The sequence below is a fragment of the Ctenopharyngodon idella genome, chromosome 10, assembly GCF_019924925.1.
Source record: "Ctenopharyngodon idella isolate HZGC_01 chromosome 10, HZGC01, whole genome shotgun sequence".
Taxonomy (NCBI): domain Eukaryota; kingdom Metazoa; phylum Chordata; class Actinopteri; order Cypriniformes; family Xenocyprididae; genus Ctenopharyngodon; species Ctenopharyngodon idella.
The window spans coordinates 13,321,707-13,345,137 of record NC_067229.1 but is presented as its reverse complement, the minus strand read 5'-3'; the positions used below and the strand labels follow the sequence as shown (position 1 = coordinate 13,345,137).

At 36.5% G+C, this 23,431-nt stretch overlaps 1 protein-coding gene across 2 annotated transcripts; it reads left to right on the top strand.

The window, feature by feature from the left end:
• The first annotated feature begins 98 nt into the window (after positions 1-98).
• lama3 (laminin, alpha 3) lies at positions 99-23,317 on the top strand. 2 transcript variants are annotated; one of them, XM_051911064.1, is made up of 38 exons: positions 104-452; positions 3,120-3,233; positions 8,713-8,831; positions 9,007-9,087; positions 9,178-9,275; positions 9,476-9,517; positions 9,710-9,861; positions 9,947-10,057; positions 10,177-10,288; positions 10,387-10,548; positions 10,853-11,049; positions 11,224-11,340; positions 11,410-11,564; positions 11,645-11,786; positions 13,304-13,403; positions 13,578-13,694; positions 13,787-13,957; positions 14,108-14,259; positions 14,339-14,530; positions 15,037-15,185; positions 15,291-15,453; positions 15,728-15,855; positions 15,953-16,088; positions 16,248-16,352; positions 16,457-16,605; positions 17,729-17,843; positions 18,199-18,336; positions 18,648-18,778; positions 18,851-18,982; positions 19,064-19,211; positions 20,448-20,551; positions 20,626-20,803; positions 20,889-21,038; positions 21,129-21,291; positions 21,375-21,505; positions 22,556-22,646; positions 22,754-22,870; positions 22,961-23,317. In XM_051911064.1, exons 1-38 carry the CDS (start codon positions 249-251, stop codon positions 23,023-23,025), a joined length of 5,031 nt encoding a protein of 1,676 aa, XP_051767024.1. In that variant the 5' UTR covers positions 104-248; the 3' UTR covers positions 23,026-23,317. The 2 variants fall into 2 exon arrangements, with proteins under 2 accessions (XP_051767025.1, XP_051767024.1); XM_051911065.1 differs by lacking the exons at positions 20,889-21,038; positions 21,129-21,291; positions 21,375-21,505; ... (1 more) ...; positions 22,754-22,870; positions 22,961-23,317 and having other exon boundaries at positions 99-452; positions 20,643-20,797.
• The last annotated feature ends 114 nt before the right edge of the window (positions 23,318-23,431 follow it).

The following is a 23,431-nucleotide window of genomic DNA, read 5'->3' as shown; positions in this document are numbered from 1 at the left end:
TTATTTATGAAGTTCCTTGAGGTCACAGATATTCCTTGACTTGCCTATTGGTGGTGCCAGCAGGTGGGTAAAAATCACTGCCCTACCTTTCCTCTGTACACACTGCTATCACACACCTGGAGAGACAAACAGGAAGAAAAGGGAATTTTTGAACTTTGCCAAGAGTAAAAACACACGTAGCTTGTTGTCTAAGAGTGTATGGAGTTGTAGTCTTGCAGTAAATGCATATATGGCATGTACATTTATAAATGGCTAAATTCTTATTCTTGGGAGTCCAAATTATGTGGACTGGAGTACTCGTGCTCTTTTCTCTGGATCTTTGGGTATCTGCAGATGAGCGGGAACATCCATCAACATTCTGGTGGGACAATGATATCCAGGTTAAAATCAACAACAATCAAGAGTCATGGAGGCATATTTTCAGAAAGTATTGTGATTCCACACACATTAAGGTAAGACGTTGTAAAAAATGCCCTGCTGCTCTTGCTGCAAAAAAGGTTAAAAATTTAAAACCTTAACCCTTCTCTTGATAATATACATTCTCACTGGTTGATTAGTTTGTAACCCTCTGGAATCTTTAAGATTTGTTTTGGCATGTAAATATACAGGTATACTCGTCTATCTTTTTCTTTTATGTACGCTTGCATGTATACATTTATATACATCTCATTCTCATCACAAATTATATATATATATATATATTCCTGTTTTGTTTTGGTATCTGTATTGTAACCCTTTGTCAATGTCATCCTTTCTTGTGATCTCTTGTTTGTAAAATGTTTAAAATTAAGAAATAAATAATAAAAAAATAAAAATAAAAATTTAAACCCTCTTAAACCATGAGAGGTCTTAATCTGGTCTTTGATTAGCAGGTCTCCCAGACTAATGATCTCTTGGCTGGTTTTAGGGAGGTTTTGGGTATTTTTCAGCTGGGAGCAGCTAAAAACTGCTGAAACCATCTTAAACCATCTTTTGACGAAATCTGATGGCTCAGTGAGGCCTCTATTGCCAGCAAGATAATTAACACTTTCAGATGCCCAGAAAGGTACTAAAGACATATTTAAAACAGTTAATGTGACTACAGTGGTTCAACATTAATATTATAAAGCGACGAGAATACTTTTTGTGCGCCAAAATAACGACTTTTCAACAATATCTAGTGATGGCCGATTTCAAAACACTGCTTTGAATCTTTTGTTTCGAATCAGTGGTTGAATACAGTAGATATAGACCCTTTTCACAGACTGTGATAACGCATTTAACGGTCATCAGTATCGTAAATCCTGCAAAGTTTTTATATTTTCATTTTTTTTAAAAAAACATATGTACATTTATAACAATATACTTAGTATTATATTACCTTTGCATCAAATTACAAAAACCTAGTTAACGCTGCTGTGAGGGTGTTTCTAATACAGCAGCTATGGGAGTGACAGTAAAAATGACATCTTTCTCTCTTCTGCCTGCCGTTATCAATCGCTCTCTATTTCTTTCCTATTTATGAAAGTTGTGAAAACACTATTGTGGAGTTTTTCTTTTGCTATTTGCGCAAATGGAAACACACAAAAAAATATATTTAATGTATTCTCTCATTCACCGCTATAGAATTTTACCCAACTATGACGACTTCCGCTTCTGAGAAACCCGGAAATGTGAAAAAGGTCTATTGTTGAAAAGTCGTTATTTTGTTTTTTTGGCGCACAAAAAGTATTCTCGTCGCTTTATAATATTAAGGTTGAACCACTATACTCACATGAACTGTTTTAAATATGTTTTGAGTACCTTTCTGGATCTTGAGAGGTTTGGTGACATTGCTGGCAATAGAGGCCTCACTGAGTTATCGGATTTCATCAAAAACATCTTAATTTGTGTTCTGAAGATGAACAAAGGTATTATGGGTGTAGAACGACATGAGGGAGAGTAATAAATGACATTGTTTTCATTTTTGGGTGAACTAACCCTTGAACGAATCGTTCGATCTTTTCAGTGAATTCATCGAACCACTTCACGAAAATGATTCGTTTGAATCAATCAATCATGTTAATCTGGCTCATTACGAATCGCACAACTGGCCGACACATCGTCTCTTCCGAATATCTGAATTAAAATAACACACTTATTTACACACTTTTTACACCCCGAATATCCGACTTGCGTTCCCGAAGTTATCCTAGAAGCAGGTGGGAAAAATCCAAAGTGAAATGTTAAAAAGTAAAAAATGTTTTCCGTTCCGCTTTTAGTTGAAAATAGTATCGTGTAAACTGCCCCTCGATCTTTTTTGACCATGAACTGTTAAAAAAAAGTGTCGAATCGTCGATTAACCTGCGCTGTCAACAACAGGTTTGATACTATTGTAGAAGCTCTCATTCGTAAATGCATACTACCATATTATTCAGTTTTATTTATGTTCCGAATTCAGCCACTGATTCGTGAATGAATCGTTCAATCTTTTCAGTAAATCGATTGAACCAGTTCGGATCGCAAAAACACGGGTTATACGTTATTCCAATGTGCTATACTTACAGATTGTTTAGCTTTTGAAAATTAAATCATTCATGTATAATAATTCAATATTTCTAGGAATCAAAAGCTGCCCCGGTCAAACAGGTTCAAGCATGTTTTTCTTTAGGTATGTCAGATAACAGATTTGGCATAACGCACTGGCATGCAGCCAAAATAAACACGCTAAAACTGCAGGCACTGTAGAACCCTCATCTTCTGTGGATCTGCCTGCGGAAGTCCTTACAGTTGTTTATCTGTCTTTTTATAGCCTATGTCAAATTTGTAAAGTTATACCATACCTTGAGGGTTAAAGTTCAGATTCCCAGCTCTTGATTTGTAGGTGTTTTTAATGAACCGTCCAAACTACAGCCTCACTTACAGAAACTATGAAACAACTCCATTGTGATTCACTAAGTTCTTTCAGCGCCTTGATTTCATATTTTTTGCCAGCTGGAACAGGGTAAATGGTTATTAACTATGGTAAAATGCATTAATATAATATCAATCAGTGTTTTTAACCAAAATAATGTCTGTATACCTTTGTAGGGTTTATCAAAATGTCTGCACATGCCCAAATCTCATACTGTATGATGATTCTGTCCTCTCTGCCATTACAGGACTGTGATCGTGGTTATTACAGGGAGAGCAGTGGACCGCATAAGGGACGGTGTGTTCTTTGCAACTGCAATGGCCTGTCCAATGACTGTGAACCACATACTGGAAAATGTTTGGTATGATTTAATCTTAAATCATTTACAGATTGATGCAATGAGATCCAGGCAGATAAGCAATGATTATGTCAAAGATCAAATTTGAATAAGGAAAAACAAATGTATTAAGTAAAAATGTAAAATTATAGAGACAAACAAATGAATCAAGTAAATAATAGTTTATTATAAAATCCAAAGTGTTTTATCTAACAAATAAAGATTGTGAAGATCATAGTATAGAGAAAGATGGACAAAAGAAGATATTTGCAGAATGAAAGGAGAGGTGGAAGAGACGAAGCAGGAGAAGAAGCAGAAGTGAAGAGCAAAATACGAGCAACATATATATATATATATATATATATATATATATACACAGGTGCTGGTCATATAATTAGAATATCATCAAAAAGTTGATTTATTTCACTAATTCCATTCAAAAAGTGAAACTTGTATATTATATTCATTCATTACACACAGACTGATATATTTCAAATGTTTATTTCTTTTAATTTTGATGATTATAACTGACAACTAAGGAAAATCCCAAATTCAGTATCTCAGAAAATTAGAATATTACTTAAGACCAATACAAAGAAAGGATTTTTAGAAATCTTGGCCAACTGAAAAGTATGAACATGAAAAGTATGAGCATGTACAGCACTCAATACTTAGTTGGGGCTCCTTTTGCCTGAATTACTGCAGCAATGCGGCGTGGCATGGAGTCGATCAGTCTGTGGCACTGCTCAGGTGTTATAAGAGCCCAGGTTGCTCTGATAGTGGCCTTCAGCTCTTCTGCATTGTTGGGTCTGGCATATCGCATCTTCCTCTTCATAATACCCCATAGATTTTCTATGGGGTTAAGGTCAGGCGAGTTTGCTGGCCAATTAAGAACAGGGATACCATGGTCCTTAAACCAGGTACTGGTAGCTTTGGCACTATGTGCAGGTGCCAAGTCCTGTTGGAAAATGAAATCTGCATCTCCATAAAGTTGGTCAGCAGCAGGAAGCATGAAGTGCTCTAAAACTTCCTGGTATATGGCTGCGTTGACCTTGGACCTCAGAAAACAATGGACCAACACCAGCAGATGACATGGCACCCCAAACCATCACTGACTGTGGAAACTTTACACTGGACCTCAAGCAACGTGGATTGTGTGCCTCTCCTCTCTTCCTCCAGACTCTGGGACCCTGATTTCCAAAGGAAATGCAAAATTTCCTTTCATCAGAGAACATAACTTTGGACCACTCAGCAGCAGTCCAGTCCTTTTTGTCTTTAGCCCAGGCGAGACGCTTCTGACGCTGTCTGTTGTTCAAGAGTGGCTTGACACAAGGAATGCAACAGCTGAAACCCATGTCTTGCATACGTCTGTGCGTAGTGGTTCTTGAAGCACTGACTCCAGCTGCAGTCCACTCTTTGTGAATCTCCCCCACATTTTTGAATGGGTTTTGTTTCACAATCCTCTCCAGGGTGCGGTTATCCCTATTGCTTGTACACTTTTTTCTACCACATCTTTTCCTTCCCTTCACCTCTCTATTAATGTGCTTGGACACAGAGCTCTGTGAACAGCCAGCCTCTTTTGCAATGAACTTTTGTGTATTGCCCTCCTTGTGCAAGGTGTCAATGGTCGTCTTTTGGACAACTGTCAAGTCAGCAGTCTTCCCCATGATTGTGTAGCCTACAAAACTAGATTGAGAGACCATTTAAAGGCCTTTGCAGGTGTTTTGAGTTAATTAGCTGATTAGAGTGTGGCACCAGGTGTCTTCAATATTGAACCTTTTCACAATATTCTAATTTTCTGAGATACTGAATTTGGGATTTTCCTTAGTTGTCAGTTATAATCATCAAAATTAAAAGAAATAAACATTTGAAATATATCAGTCTGTGTGTAATGAACGAATATAATATACAAGTTTCACTTTTTGAATGGAATTAGTGAAATAAATCAACTTTTTGATGATATTCTAATTATATGACCAGCACCTGTATATATATATATATATATATATATATATATATATATATATGCAGGAACCTTACATCCTCCTAAACATATGTTTTGGTCTAAGAAGAAAAGGTCAAACAGACTTATCCATTATGTCATAGTTGGTGTAACAGCTACGTTTGACTGGTTAAATGCCAAAGATAGATGAAAATAGATATACAGGAAGTTGTTTTGACACCTTTAGGAGAATATCACAGATCTTGCATTATCTCATGTCTGCAGAGGTGGAAACAGACATGTTTTGATACGAAGGTTCATCACATAATCAGTTCTGATGGAAAATACACCCACTCGATCTTACAGCACAGAAGACACACCAAAGATCTTACATTTGGAAATAATCAAACTTATCAGAGAATATAGTAGAAAATATGGTTAAAGAAATCAATAACATTAAAAAAAAAAAAAAAAGTATAAAGAATATTTAATAAAATAAAAAAAGACATTAATCAAAAGAATAAATTGAATACATTTGAATACAGATAATTTTGCATACACCACAGATCAGCAGTGTTTTTATCCCATATCTCCACTTTATCTCCTCTTCATTTTTTATCTTACTATATGTCAGTTGTCCGTGAAAAGATGTTTCATACCCAGGCTTGTGTGGCAATTTTCATCTAGCCATCTTAAATATTATATATTATTTTTATGTTATATAATTATATCACATAATATTGTGTATATACTAAGTATTAAGTATCAAACACACCTGATTCAGATCATCAGCATGAAATGGCTGTGTCAGACAAAGGAGAGATACAAAATATGCAGTGTTGGGGGGCCTCCAGGAACGTGGTTGGGAACCACTGCTGTAGGCTATATAGCTTTGCGTTCTCTTCTTTGTGCATATTAATATCATATATTTTTTTTTTTTTTTTTACTTTTAAAACACCTCATTGAGCCCCTATTTGTGATAAGTCAACAATAACATGAAAACATCAATAATGTCAGCTTTTATGAGTAATCCATATCCACTATATAGTTGTGTCCTCAATGCATATTTTGCGGTGTCACATTGTGGTCTTGTCAAGTTAAGTCACCTAATATAGCGCTTTATACAATATAGATTGTTTCAAAGCAGCTTTACAGTGATAACAGGAAAATGATTCAGTGATGCAAAGAGAGTTCATGTCAGCTGTACAACAGCAACAGAAAATAGTGTCATTGTTCAGCTGAAGTCAGTTCAGTGTTGATTCAGTTCTGTTGTAAAGATCATCAATTATTAAATAAGTCATTTAATCTGTTCAGCAGTTCTGCAGAAAACAGTGATGCCATCATCCAGCTCAGTTCAGTTCTCACCTAGTAGTGTCAGTGCAGTCAAATCAATAATATTGTTAAATATTAAGTGTCGCCAGAGCGAGCCAGAGGCGACAGTAGCAAGGAACCCAAACTCCATCAGGTGACAGAATGGAGAAAAAACCTTGGGAGAAACCAGACTCAGTCGAGGGGCGAGTTCTCCTCTGGCCAACGAAAAAAAACAGTGTTATTATGATTCAGGCTGAATCACAAGTCAGAAATCAGACTGTGGATTGGTCGCATTTAAATACTTCATCCAGTTCCTTTTGCTTGAAGATCGGATTCATCACGCCAGTGTAGAGACGATTCTGATCATAGGTCTGTGCAGAGGACTTGTCTGGTTATTGTGGTCTTTGCTGAGGATTTGTGTCGATGGCTGTCGTCTCAACGAGGCCTTCACAGGAGATTGTATAGATGACACGGTCTCTGCTGACATTCAGGGCTGCGTTGAGCTCATGTCAAGGTGCAGGTCCACCATCTGATCTGGATATGGACCGGATACGGTAACCTCGGGATTAACAGAGAGACTTAATATTAGCGTAGATGCCATTCTTCTTACAAAGTATTCCCGGTTCTGGTTGACCCAATTTATGTAGCCTAACAATCCTTTAACGGATATGAATTATAGAAATGTGATAATGTGTTATGTGTATGCCAAGTTAAAGAGATGTGTTTTTAGTCTAGATTTAAACAGGGTGTGTCTGCTTCCCGAACAAGGCTAGGAAGACTGTTCCAAAGTTGGGAACAGTCTTCTGCTAAATAGGCAAGGCAAGGCAAGTTTATTTATATAGCACATTTCATACACAATGGTAATTCAAAGTGCTTACATAGAAGGAATTAAAATAATCAAAAGAAATAAAAATAATTAAAGGTGAGAATAAAAAAATGATATATTAAAACAGTTTAGCATTAAAAAGGAGGATGCAAAAATAAAATACAGTGCAATCAGTCGGACGTAGCACAGTACTCATTCAGTAAATGCACAGCTACACAGATGTGTTTTGAGTCTGGATTTGAATGTGGCCACTGTTGGATCTGATCTCTTCTGGAAGCTGGTTCCAGCTGTGGTTGGCATAATAGCTAAAAGCAGACTCACCGTGCTTAGAGTGAACCCTTGCTATTTCTAACTGATGTGATCCTATTGATCTGAGTGATCTGTTTATATGTTTATATTCTATGACCATATCTGCAATGTATTGATTTGCCTGTATCAGTATTTAAGCGAATATCATCTATTATCTAAACCATTTATTGCTTTGTAAGTAATTAGCAAGATTTTAAAATGTATGCAATGTTTAAAGGGTTAGTCCACCCAAAAATGAAATTTATGTCATTAATTACCCACCCTCATGTCATTCCACACCCGTAAGACCTTCGTTCATCTTCAGAACACAAATGAAGATATTTTTGATGAAATCCGATGGCTCAGTGAGGCCTGCATTGAAAGCAAGTTAATTAACACTTTCAATGCCCAGAAAGCTACTAAAGACATATTTAAAACAGATCATGTGAGTACAGTGGTTCAACCTTAATGTTATGAAGCAACGAGAATACTTTTTGTGCGCCAAAAAAACAAAATAACGACTTTATTCAACAATATCTAGTGATGGGCGATTTCAAGCTTCATGAAGCTTCACAAATCTTTTGTTTCGAATCAGTGGTTCGGAGTGCCAAAGTCACGTGATTTCAGTAAACGAGGCTTTGTTACATCATAAGTGTTTCGAAATTTCAGTGGTTCACGTGTCCTTGGCAGTTTGATACACGCCTTGAACCACTGATTCGAAACAAAAGATTCGTAAAGCTTCGAAGCTTCATGAAGCAGTGTTTTGAAATCGGCCATCACTAGATATTGTTGAATGAAGTTGTTATTTTGTTTTTTTGGTGAACAAAAAGTATTCTCGTCGCTTCATAACATTAAGGTTGAACCACTGTGGTCACATGAACTGTTTTAAATATAACTTTAGTATACCCTTTCTGGGCATTTGAGTGAAAGTGTGAATTAACTTGCTTTCAATGCAGGCATCATTGAGCCATTGGATTTGATCAAAAATATCTTAATTTGTGTTCTGAAGATGAGCGAAGGGTGTGGAACGACACGAGGGTGAGTAATTAATGACAGAATTTTCATTTTTGGGTGAACTAACCCTTTAATGGGGAGCCAATGCAGTGTTGAAATGATGCTTTTTTGTATTTTTGCAGAACTGTCAGTTCAATACAGCAGGCGACCACTGCGAGCGTTGTATGCAGGGTTACTATGGCAGCGCCGCTCTCAGAACCTGTCGTATGTGTCCGTGTCCCTTAGCAGACCCATTGAACAAGTACGATGTCATATAATCATAAAAATACATACATGAAAGTTTGCTTTGTTTATTTAATTTTTTATTGTTTAAACATTTTTATTGAGTATTTGCATTATTTTTTGTTTAATTATTTTTATTGCTTATTTTAAAATAATTTTTTATTGTTTAATTTATTAAACAATTTTTTGTGCAGTTTTGCAATTGGATGTCTTCGGGTTGGAGATGAGTTTGAATGTTTGTGCAAACCTGGTTACTCTGGGGTTCGATGTGAAAGGTGTGTCTGGTTTTTAAAATATGTAAATATGCAAAAGAGTGTGCATGAATGTTTTTGAAGAGAAAGTTTCTCCTTTACTTCATATTTTAGGTGTGCGCTTGGATATTACGGCAGCCCTTTAGTAGAGAGAGGAAGTTGTCAGCCATGTCAGTGTGACCACGGTTACGTATGTGATCCGCAAACAGGCGGTAAGCAAGCTCTTATGATTTACATAATAATAGTAATAATAATATAAAAATAGTAATAATAATAACATTAAGGTTTAGGCTGCCTATATAAAAATAGATAAAATAATACAAATATTTTTAAAAGTAAAATAAATGTTTTTCAAACCATAAAAATTACATTCATTTTATAGTGGAAACATTTGTTTTCTTTGTTTTCATAGATTGTTATGAGGCTGATGACCCACACACTGGCGACTGCTACGGTTTGCTCTCACAATCCTCAAACCATAAAAACAATCCTCAAATTTCTTAATAATATTCTGGGCCTATATATCCTTACACGGGGCCTCTTTAAAATTTTTATATTCCAGTGATCATGTGATATTTATTCATATGCAGATGTGACAATGCATGACTGAGATCTGAATTGACTAACTCCAGGTTTTTCCTGTTAGAGTGCGATATCTGTGTCATTAAGTTAATGGATGATTTTGGAGTGATGGATGAAGAGTTCTCCACACTGAAGAATCAACTTGAGTCTTTTAGTCAGAATGTTACTTCACACACAAAGCTGGAAAAACTTGAAGATGCCATCGCTGATACAAAGGTCCCTACAACAATTTCCCATAACAGCATTTTAGAAGGACATTGGAATGCTAATGTACTTCCGCTCATCATTTTCCCTTTTTTAGGTTTTGGTCCACAAGTACACTGAATCTGTCTTGGCATTGCAACGAGAGATTTTGGAGTTTGAATCTGATCTCGAAAGTGTCAAAGATGACCTCACTGTTCTCAATGACAAGGTACTGTTACTTTGTTTATGGTGGTTTATCTTTATGTCATCCATAAAATGAAGCTTCACATTCAGTGTGGATGTGAATTGACATAGAATTACAACTACAACTTGTGTTTGTTTCTACAGGCAATTCAGATCTCCTGTACAGCAGTTCAGTTGCTAAAGACTTTGGACCAAACCTATCAAAGGGGGGGGAACCTACGATCTGAGACCGTGAACCTCTTACAAAAGATACAAGGTGAACCCATTAGATCCAGCTGAGCTTTTCATAGCCAATTTCTTCTTGAAATGTCTTCTTGCTGGTAAACTTGCACTTTTATTTCTTGACCCACGTAGAGTTCTTGGACGAGTTGAAGCTATCAAACCACACGGGTGGGAACACAGAGGAGGCCACCAGGATGTTAAAAGAAGCCCGATGGATGTTGGAGAAGATGCGAAGACAGAACTGCAGGGTTCAGAGAGAGCTGGCTAACCAGGAGCTCAGAAAAGCACAAACACGTGGGTCAATTGCTTCCGAATTACACCAGTTAGGACAGGAGTGTCCGATCCTGCTTCTGGAGGGCCAACGTTCCTGCAGAGTTCAGCTCTGACTTGCCCCAACACACCTGTCTGGACATTTCTAGCAATCTGGAAGACCTTGATTAGCTGGTTCAGGTGTGTTTAATTGGGGTTGGCGCTAAACTCTGCAGGACAGTAGTCCTCTAGGAGCAGGAATAGAAACCCCTGATTTAGGACTTTGTTTTAGGATCCTAAGTGACCAAGCTCCTTTTTGGGTTCGAAAGCATGCTTGTTTCTCTTACAGTACTCAACCTCATCTTGAATGACCTGATGGTTCCTTCGAATGGCTCCTTGGTTGTGGCTGATCGTATTGGACAGAACCTCATGGATCGGGCGGAAGATCTTCGAGATATACAAGAGGCGCTTATAGATGCGCAGCTTGATGTGATCAAGGCCAAAGGTGTTAATAAACTCAATGAGGACCAGCAGAAAAATATTTGGGTAATCAACTAATAATAGTTGGCGAATGTCCTCATTAATGTTAAAACAGTGATTCTCAAACTTTTTTGACTGAGGACTAACTTAACTTACCAGATTTTGAGAACCACTGCAATATAAGATGTGGATTTGTTCACATATGTCATTAAACACCTTCATCGTTTGTTTGTTTAACAGAAGCAGTTAAAAGTTTTGAGCAAAAATCAAGGAAATATCATAGCCAATGTGAACATGACCAGAAGGACACTAAAAGAGATAACAGATCTTCAGAAAATGATGGATGGCCTAACAGAGGTGACAAATAATGTTATTCTTTTGTAAAACATTCACCAGTTTGGATACTTACGTTTTGTTCTCTGCCAGGAAATGTCTCATCTTGCAGCTTTGATTGATGGAGCAAAAACCAATCTAGACGCAAAACTTGAGCTACTCTCCAATGCAACTGCTAAGGAGGGAATTGTGAGACAGGCTGAGGAGCATGCGCAGGAACTTATGACGCTGGCTATGAACTTTCAAATGTACGTCATGAGTTCTCCAAACATCCCAAAACCATATTTTTGTTTCTAATGAAGTTTTAATGAGTTCATGTGTCTCATAGGGTCATACTGAACATTACCAACTCAACCGCTGTTCAGAAAGCAATCGAAGCCATCAGAGCATTCACAGCCATCACCGATGCCATAAAGGAGGCAGAAGCTGCTGCCAAAAGTGCCAAAGAAGCGGCAGACCAGGCTTTTGAAGTATGTCAGACCATAAATTAAAAAACTATCCCCCGGTTTCACAGACAAGGCTTAAGCTAGTCCCAGACTAAAATGCATGTTTGAGCTGTTTTAACTGAAAGCAACTTGCACTGACATATCTTAAAATATGCCAGTGCCATTGTTTTGTCTCAAGATGAACCCCAGTAATGTTTTTTTCCAGTGTACATTTATAAAAGCTACTTAAATATCCTAATTAAACTAAGGTCTAATACTGGCTTAGGCTAAGCCTTGTCTGTGAAACTGGGCTTATGATATTTTGTCTAAATTATCTAAAAGTAAAACACTACAATCAATGTTTAAATACAAGTGAATTTACTCATCATAATATTATAATGTACAGTATGAAAAATGTATATTCATTTTGAGATTGGCTACAGATTACATTTTAAAGTATTAAATTATTTTTGTACTAATGACTTAACTATAAGTGAGCATTAGCTGATGGTGAAGATAATGTAACTGTAAAAATTAAATATAATTAAATATACAAGACTTAATGATACAGATATTGTCTAATATCAGCGTATAACCATTATTATACCAATATATTTTGCAGTCTTGGTTGCGCTCCACTTATAACCAGTGTTGGGGAAAGTTACTTTTAAAAGTAATGCATTACAATATTGCGTTAACTCCCTAAAAAAGTAACTAATTGCGTTACTTAGTTTCTTTTTGCGGAAAGTAATGCTTTACATTACTTTTGTGTTACTTTTTCACATCTGGTCTGGGTTTGCTTGCTTGTGCATTAATAACAACAAAAAAGTTATATTTTTGGCAAATGTAAAGGCCCTTTCACACTAAAAGTGAAATGAATAAGCTTCAGGCTGAAGGAAATGCAAATTCACACCTGTACAGTAGAGGGCGCAGCTCAAACAAACTTTTCAGCTGTGTAGCCATTCTGGATTGAAGAGTACGCTTAGTAATAATAAAAAAAAAAAAAACACAAATGTGATGTTTATCTAAGGTCATTTTTGCTTAGTATGATTGAATTAGATCATTGAAGGTCAGCAGCAAAGACATTGGTTAATAAAGTGAGATATACATACATAAAGTATATTTGTTTAATTTAATATATTTAATTATTGTAGGTTTGTGCAATATACTGATTTTATTAATTTTGAGGAATACTGACTCTGTTTTTGTTTAAGTGATATGAGAAAATGCATGCTCACATTTAGTCTAGAGCTACAATAACCATCATGTTCACACAGCGCACACAACACCTCTGCACTTTATTTCTCTGAACATGGGGACAGGAGAGCTGTCAGTCAATACGTGGGAAAACAAAGTAACTTGTGTTACTTGTTTGAAAAAATAACTTGGATATTTTGTTGCAATTTTAAAAGTAATGCGTAACTTTACTAGTTACTTGAAAAAAGTAATCTGATTACATAACTCAAGTTACTTGTAATGCGTTATCCCCAACACTGCTTATAACCATCATAAGCAAACTTTATTTTTAATTTAAACTTTGTTCTATTAATTTTATTCCCCAGGATGTGCGAGGACAAGATCTACAAAATAAAGCCAAGGATCTGAAAAATCATGCAAATACTCTGCTGGTGAATGCCAAGGAAGCGGAGATACAGCTAGAAGGTTGCCATTTTCAATGCAATTTTAATGCAACTACAACAAACCACAAAATAACATCCAGCAATAATTTCAACCAAACAAGATCAACTTTTAAGAATAACACAATCCTAATCATATGAGTTCATGGGTTTTTCATGTACACGTTGTGCTGTGTAGAAACAAAACTATCATCTACAGGTGTCACGCAGAAATGTGAAGCTTACAAGAACCTGATCCAACAGGCCGAAGGCAAACAGAACGAGCTGAAGCAAGTCATGCGAGATGTGTTAGAGAAGATGAACAACATCAAAAGGGGTGAGAAACTCTATTTTGCTCAATCATTTTCCCACAGCAAATATCGTAAAGGTCTTGTCAGATGAACACTTTGGTGGTTTCTTTTTTTTTAGACGATATTCGCGTCCTCATCATCCAAGCCAAGGAAGGTGCTTCGGATGTGAACGCAACAGCAAGTGATGCAATAACCAGAATGCAGAACATCACTGAAGAACTGAGCAAAATTAACATTTCCTCTCAAGATTCAAACCTGAACGACTTACTTGATGGTGTCAACAAAACATGTGAGTCTTCTCAGTTCTGCTTTCCCTGAGTTAATCTAATGAACATTATTCAGTACTGTTCAGTTCAAAGATATCTAAATAGAAAGTCTGTTCTTTTAATACCTGGTTTCTTTAATTCTGAGGAGCAACACTGAATGATCTCCTTTACAGTGACAGGCCTGGATGAGTCTTTTCCTTCACTAATTAACAAACTGCACAAAGTGGAGAACCAAAGCTGGCAGATGCCTGGTTCAGCCAACATGTCCAACAGCATCCAGAGAATCAAAGACTTGATCGAACAGACTAGAGATGCGGCCAACAGAGTGAGTGATCATGGGAGAAGAGATGTTTCTCCAACCACCTCCAGATGCTTATCCTCTTGCTTCTCTCCTGTGTTCCTAGATCAGGGGGCCGATCTTGTTCTCCGGTGATGCTCATATTGAACTTCGACCTCCTAAAGACCTGGAAGACTTCAGAGCCTTCACGGTTCTTAATCTTACGCTGCACCAACCACAATCTAGAGGTGACGGAAGACGTAGACGCCAACTGGGTGATGAAGACAACCAGTTTGTTCTTTACTTTGGAAATAAACATGTGAGGAGACATTTTGTTACTTAATATATTAGGGCTGCACGATATATATCTGTATCAATATTAGTGATTTTTAAGTTTATTGATATTAGATATTTAATTGTTCATGCTCATTTTCACTATTTGTACATTTAGAAGACCTTTTCTGTCATCTAATGCTCTCTTAAAGTTAATCTTTAAACACACTAATAATTTAATAACACTGTTGAATGTAATCTTTAGCAACTCTCAAAATTAGTACCCATATTTCATATTGTACATTATAATAATGTGATTCTAAATTTATTTGTAGCTTTTAAAACTGTTTTTAGTGTTTGTTTGTTTTTATTTTTGACAAAATATTATATATTTTATTTAATATCGGCCAATTATCGGTTATCAGCCATAACATGAAAAAAATGATCAACTTCTTAATATCAGCCAGAATTGTAATAATGGTGCATTTTATATTGATATTCAAGGTGTGTATCGTAGGGCATCTTTTTATTTGTAACTCTCTGGACCAACAGGCAGTCAAGGATTTCATTGGCCTGGTTGTGAGGAATGGTGTGCTCTTTTGTGTCTACAAATTGGGCGGCATGATTCATGAGATAGAGACCAGCAAAATCACCAAGTCCAGCAATAACAAAGCCTTTATGGATAGGGTGGATTTCCGCAGGTAAACATCATCATTTGTCATAGTAGAGCTTCGCAAATTGCGTACATTTCCAAATTGCAAAACCATTTGTCCATGTTTTTTTTATTTCCTTTGTTCCCAAATCAGAGTTTATCAAGACGCACAAGTCATATACACACAGACTTTCACATCAACTGAACCCAAAAAGCTGCCGCCCATGATTAATCGGCCTGACACCAGGAATGGATTGCTCGATCTGGATCCCAAGGAGGTCGTCTTATATGTGGGCGGATACCCAAGCAATTTTACGGTAAATAAGCCGGCAAAACTGTTAAAAACTGACTAATGGCTCTCCTCAGAGATTTTGATATAAATGCTTTCTTTCCAGTTCTTTTAATGTTAACAAATGGATGTAAGTTAGTACTTACAGTATATAAATAATACATTATACACATTCTTATGCAGTTTGAAATCTGCAACATTTCCAGGCTGTTTTTTTTTTCTGAATTTTTGTCAAAAAATAATTTCTTTAAGATTAAATAACACTCTTTTCCTCCCCTCTGTATTCTGAATTTTGCTTCCAGCCACCTGCAGAGCTTCAGTACCCAGGATTCAAGGGCTGTATTGAGTTTTCAACTCTAAATGATCATATCCTCGGCTTGTACAACTTTCAACGTGCAGTGAACATCACAAAAAATGATTCCTGTATAAGGTACGTGATGATGTTAAGATGATCTTCAGAAGTCATCAGAAGATTTTTTTTTTGGCTTCAGAATTTTTGAGTCATTATTCCAATATTTTGTCCCTAGGGGAAAAGTCAACACATTGGGGTATTATTTTGATGGCACGGGTTACGGAAAGGTTGCCATAAACTCGAACTCTTTTATTAAGCTCTATGTTCTGAGTCATCAAATAGATGCTGTCCTTTTTCACATGGGAAATGAGGTAAAGTTGGTTATAAAAACTTTGATTTGATTCACACTACTGAATCACAAAAATGTAGCATTTTAAATCCAGATATAAAAATGACACAATTGTTTGATATTTAATGTCACAAGATTTGAATAAAATTTAAGTGACTTTTTTTTGTTTGTTTGTTTACAGAACACTTACTTCTTTGTTACATTAGAAGGAGGCTATATTGTTTTGCAAGGAGAAAACAATGACACAACAATTTCTGAAAAGTCAGAAGTAAAGGTATTTCCCCAAGTAAGTTTTCTTGCAACCTCTTAATGTATTGTATTATATTATATTATATTATATTATATTATATTATATTATATTATATTATATTATATTATTCCTCCCTTTAGTCAAACTTCTTCCAAATCAGAATAACTATGAATGATAAAAGACCAACAACAATACTTATCACAGACTACATCAACATATTTTTGGGATATGTCAAAGGGCTCTTCACGGAGGCCTACATTGGTGGTGTTCCAGTTGCAGTCCGGGAAAAGTATTTATATTCTCTTTTGTTTTTTATTTATTGGTGCATTTCTTCAGTTTTTCATCATTATGGTTATTGGTTAGGGACAGAGTAAAACATGATAAATGAAAGTTAAATCTTGCGAAAAATGTGAAGAGCATTGGTTATATAAGAATGAATATTTTTGATTAAAGGGTTAGTTCACCCAAAAATGATTTTTATCTAAAAAATTTTTACTCACCCTCATGTCGTTCTACACCCGTAAGACCTTCGTTCATCTTCGGAACACAAATTAAGATATTTTTGATGAAATCCGATGGCTCAGTGAGGCCTCTATTGCCAGCAATGTCACCGAACCTCTCAAGATCCAGAAAGGTACTAAAAACATATTTAAAACAGTTCATGTGAGTACAGTGGTTCAACCTTAATATTAAAGTGACGAGAATACTTTTTGTGTGCCAAAAAAACAAAATAACGACTTTTCAACAACATCTAGTGAAGGCCGATTTCAAAACACTGCTTCATGAAGCTTTGAAGCTTTAGGAATCTTTTGTTTCGAATCAGTGGTTCGCAGTGCCAAAGTCACGTGATTTCAGTAAACGAGGCTTTGTTTACATGATCCGAACCACTCAAAACAAAAGATTCGTAAAGCTTTGAAACAGTGTTTTGAAATCGGCCGTCACTTGATATTGCTGAAAAGTCGTTATTTTGTTTTTTTGGTGCACAAAAAGTATTCTCGTCGCTTTATAATATTAAGATTGAACCACTGTAGTCACATGGACTGTTTTAAATATGTATTTAGTACCTTTCTGGATCTTGGGAGGTTCGGAGACATTGCTGGCAATAGAGGCCTCACTGAGCCATTGGATTTCATCAAAAATATCTTAATTTGTGTTTCGAAGATGAGCGAAGGTCTTACTGGTGTGGAACGACATGAGGGTAAGTAATAAATTACATAATTTTTTTTTTATTTTTGGGTGAACTAACCCTTTAAAGAAAATTGAAACCTTAACAGGATCAGCCAAATATGAGAGATTTTGAATAAAAAATTAAGCTCAGTTCATTCCCAGTTGTCCTAAAACAGGCTTCATTTTCTTGAATGTAATATTCACCTAACTGAATATTCATTTTCACATCATTTTTCTGTCTCCAGACATAAAATTGTTCTTCCATCACTTAGAGGATGTGTCAATAACGTTCAGGTAGATGTCCATGCTACTTTTACAGAGGAAGTTGGAATTGTCCAAGGTTGTCCAAATCCTTTACTGGTAAGACAGTTTTTGTGGATTACTTGACAGTAGCGATGGGAGAAACAAAGCTTTTCGAAACTTTAAATCAACTGAACCAGCTGTTGAAGCACTCAAAACCCCACATGCTGGTGACAGAGATCATCGCACCCCTAGTGGCGTACCATTGAAATTTCAAAACAGTTATGATGTAACAAAGCCTTATTTACTGAAATCATTTGACTTTAGCAGTTTGATACTCCAAATAACTGGAGATGGAAACAAATGATTCGCAAAGCTTCACAAAGCAGTGTTTCGAAAGAGCCCATCACTACTTGAAAGTGTATGTGCTTCAGGAGTAAATTCATCTAAACTGTTTCTGGTTGGCTGTTTTCAGGGTTCCCGAGAGGCTACTTTTGAATTTGGTAGTTCACTGTCGATGTCACCCACTGTTAAAGACTCTGAGACAGAGGTTTCACTTGGATTTAAGACATCCCAGGAAAATGTTCCAGTCTTAATATTGACTGGTGGAACGGTTAGTTAATCAAGAACAATTTTTCCATATAAAGGAGTCCGAGTTGGCTATATGGTTTTTGATGGTTCTAATTTCAATGTGTATTTTTGTAGCTATTTATACATTTATATTTTATTTAACTATTTATATCTTTTTGTTGTTTCTATATTTATATTTTATTTAGCTATTTATGTACTTTATATAATACATTTTATATATTTACAAAATCATATATAACTATAAATATAATATATATTTATACATTTAATTTCAACATAAATTAAAGAAAAAAAAAAGGAATAGATTTATTGATGTTTTCCTTTGGTCTGCAGAATAATGACTTTTTGCTGTCTTTGAAAGATGGCTTTGTCGAAATGAGTGATCGTAAGGAAAAATTAACGTCCAGAAACAAATGTGAAACTGGAAAATGGCACTACATAACAGCCTTAAAAAGCAGCGGGGGGTAAGAAGAAAATATCTCGGTAAACTTGCTTGCAGTGATGCTTTTCATTACATGTTGAACATTTCCCATCAGGATGCAGTTAAACGTTGACAACACAGACACTAAAGATCGGCCATCATCATCCACGTTCGATGAATTCGGAGAAAATGTTATTTTGGGGGAGGGTTTTTTTGAAGGCTGTTTGAGGAACTTGTATATACGCAGGTTTGATGTTATGATTTACTCTTATTGTGTTATTATGACATATAACAGAAATAAGCCACTCATAATGGCCTTATGATTCAGTCTACAGAGCGACTACATTCCAGCCGACTTGAGCAGCTTCAGTCAGACTGGAAATGTATCTTTGGGATTCTGTAAAGCAGAGCGCCCCCCTCTGGACACCACTAAGAAGCGTGCAAGACATGTCGGAATTATATCCAACAGCAATTCGGTATTTCAGATAATCAATCTCTGTATTTAAGGTGCAATAAAACTTAAAGGGTCCTATTATGCTTTTATACATTTTCAACTGTCTTTAGTGTGTAATGTTGCTGTTTGAGCATGAAAAAGGTCTGCAAAGTTACAAAGTCCACTCCAAAGGGAGTTAAAGGGTTAGTTCACCCAAAAATGAAAATTTCTGTCATTAAGTACTCACCCTCATGTCGTTCCACACCCGTAAGACCTTCATTCCTCTTCTGAACACAAATTAAGATATTTTTGATGAAATCCAAGGTTTTTTTTTATCCCTCATAGAAAGCAACGTAATTACCGTCATTCAAGGTCCTGAAAGGTACTAAAGACAGTATTGGCCAGGTCCTGCATCAGCATCATACGCATGTGTTGTGCTGCTCACATGAACAGTGTCGGCCAATGCTGAGTCGCTGTTCTGACATAGAACCTGGAAGCGCTGCAACGAAAATAGCGTAGGAGAATGACAGGGGAGAGACAAATTTGTTCAATAAAGTCATTATTTTTGTTTTGTTTTTGCACACAAAAAACATTATTATATGTTATTTTAATGATGTTTTTACTACTTTTCTGGACCTATTGAAAAATGTTTTTTGACCAATAAAGCATGAAAACTTGTTCTAGTAGACCCCAAAAGCAAAATCAAGACTTTGAAAAAGAGCATAATAGGTACCCTTTAAAACAGTTTTATATCTGAATAAAAACTGATTAGTGCCAGAGTGGAGTGGAGCTGGTCCACTCAAATAAGAGAAGCACTTGTCTGTGAGACAAAATTACATTTTTGATAGAGGTTTCGCTTGTTTAATTGCTCTAAGATGCCTTTTTTTTTAGCTACACAAAAAGTTGTTTTTCTACATAAAGCAAGACCCCCTTATGGTGGTCACCATGTTGAGATCAGATGACTAGCTGAACTGCACTGACTTTATTGTAGCACCCCCCATTATCGAACACTTTTGGTTGCAAAAAAAAAAAGTAATGATGGGCTTGCCTAGGAATAGGGTATTTTTAAAATGGCAGTGGCAACTGAAAAGTTTTGTGTTTGCATAAGGCTGCCTCCACACCACTAGGTGTCAGTATTGAGTTTATAAAACAACAGAAATATTTAGTGCACCTTTAAACATTGTGCCCTGAAATCATTAATCAAATACACATTTTAAGTGGCAATACTTAACATGTGACATTTAATGTCATTTAGTCTATGTTTTGCTGTTTTTAAAAGGGAAGACAAGGCTGCAGAAACCCAAAATCTGTCAAACACACCTACCACCTTGGTTCCAACAGCCAAATGCAGTTTAAAATAGATCCGGAGGAGCTCAATAACAGGTAAATTATGTTAATGAATGACGTATTAATATTTCATTTTGTAGCACTTTTACGAGGTGATCTTTGTCTTACAGGCCACATTTCTCCCTAGACATCCGGACCACATCATCTGAAGGACTTTTACTCTATATCTCAGGGAAACATGGTGTTCCTCTTGTGATCCTGTATTTGAATGATGGAAAAGTCAAACTCTCTGTTGGGGCAGATGAAATGATTTCCTCTCAGAAGATCAATGATGGTGACTGGCACAATGTATGTAGAAAATTTAAAAAAAAAGAAAAAAGGTGTGTTTCCATAACTGTGTGAAATCCTAAGTTTTAGTTCATGCTGTGTACAGATCAAGTTCAGCATGAAGAAACACAACATTCATCTAGCTGTGGATGGCATTCGAACACCTGATGGACAGCAGTTGAAAGGATTCACACATGATCTGCAGTCTCCTGTCTATGTGGGACACGGACAATTGCAGATGCTTCACAAAACATATGTACGAATGTGCAACTTCCTTATTTCAGCCAGTAGCTTAACCACAAGTCTTGTGTTCTTGTACAAAGTCATCACACTGTTTTTTTCACAGGGAGAAGTCCCTCAGAAGAGTATAATCGGATGCATCCGTGACCTCAGGGTTTCCAAAGTTCTCTTTGCGCATCCAGCTGTCAATCATGGGATCATGCCCTGTTTCAAAGGCGTGACTGAGACGGGGGCATATTTTGCTGGAAATGGCGCACATTTGGTCTTAGGTTTGGCCCTTCATGTTGATACATATGTGTATAGTGACAGAAAAATAGGTTCAAGAAATGAAATAAATGTTTTTCTTTGGCAGAAAAGTACCTCATCTCTGGTTCTACGTATGACCTGGCTTTTGAAATTCGACCCAGGAACCTCACCGGCCTTGTTTTCCACAAAAGTGATAACCATGGACGGACGCTCACTCTGTTTCTCAAGAGAGGAAAGGTGAATAAAAATATAGTTTAAGATCATTTTAAAAAACATTGTATTTTGGCTGTATTACTGATGAAAACAGGATTTTGAAAGGAAGATGAGACTAAAAACAAGCTACGCAAGTATGCGGAATTCCAATGCTTAGCAAGCATACAATCTTGTACTTACTGTACTAAACGTGTTTGTGCTTCTGTGCTGGTAACAAACCTCATTATAAAGTAAAAAATTATCATTGGAATTTTAAACACATTGGTTTGTAGTGCAAATAGTAAATGTTGCCATAGAAGAAGACAGTGGGTCTCATTCACTAAAGCTGCATCCGAAATCGCGTACTATTGAGTAGGTACTACATTTGAATTTAAATTTACTTCACGACCGTTGAAAAAGTACGTTCTATACAGTGCGAATGCGCGTAGTATGAATGAATTTGGACATACTACATCCGCTGTGATACTGTCACATGACCTACCAGTCCCTTCAACTCCATTCACAAATCCTCTCCTATGGCCTCATGGGATAGTAAAGTAAAGTATGCGCACTGGTAGTAGTAAGTCATCCATGTACTTTTTGCCTACTGTTTTTTGAATATTGTGAATTCAGACATACTACTCTGTTCGCATACTGTTTTCCACGTACTATATAGTAGAGAAGTATTCGATTTCGGACGCAGCTTAAGCGTGCGTACACAAAAAATTGTGCAAAATCTGCATACGAACGTTTTCACAAACAAATCATGATTCGGCAATAATTTCATACTAAAATGTAATCTAAATTTACTTAAAATTATGTATTATATACATAATATGAGAAGTTCACCTGTGTGTATAAATTGGTATAAATACGAATTATTCACACAATTATTAGTCAATGAGGTTGACCGCTAGCGCCCCTTGTGTCCACTTTATGTAATTCAAGAAGGTCTGTAAGCAAGCTTATGTTGCTTGCGTTTGTGTTAATGTACTTGCGTAAAGTACGTTTCAGGCCTGTTTCTGGAATTTAGTGCTTTAATTACGTTCAGTATCACATATAGTATGCAATCTGTGTGGGGTTATGCTTCATTAGGTGGTGGTAAAAGCAAACGACGGACAGCACTGCTATGGCACTGCATTGACCCCAACACGACCCCTCTGTGATGAATTTCACTATGTGACAGGTACTACTTTACTGCTTATTTCTTATCATGGTAGATTATAAAAGATCATTTTCACAGGAATGTAATGCAAGTGAGGTTTCCCTTATTTCAAATGACGTATCCCACAGTATCCATATGGCAGAAAACTATCGAGCTGAGAGTAGATGAAGCAACCTCACGAGTCAGACGACGCTCTATATCCCGTCCTTCAGCGCAGGAAACCATCTACATCGGTGGCGTTTCAGGTAAAGCCACCTTCATGTAAAAAAACATCATCTTGCATGAAAGGCCTTTCAGTGCATAATAATTTACAGTTCTGTCTCTTGTTAACACAGAGAACGTGAGAGGAGTGGAGATGCGGACATCTTATGTCGGGGTGTTTGCGGAACGTATGGCTTAATCAAAATCCTGTCTCATTTGATGACGTGAGTGTATTCGGCCCCATAAACACTGCTGAGTGCCCGACGGAATAATGGAAGGATGAAAAACAAAACAAGCACTTATTTTGAGTCGAACAGTTTGTAAAATAAAAATGTTGATTGTTTCGGGAATTTTATCGGAAATTGACCTTAGAAATAATCCTTTCTTGAAAGGAATTGCTAGCACATTTCCTCAACTATGAAAATTGTTATCAATGTTTATGATGGTTAAAAATTAAAGTGTGTATGGAAATAAAAATATACTCAAAATTATTTGGTTGACTGTGCTTGCTCTTGCCATCCGGGTGGCTTCTTCTTGTGTAAATAGATGTATTTACTCAGCTAGTTTGGTGCACCACACCAAGTTCAGAGCATAAAGCCTGCGCT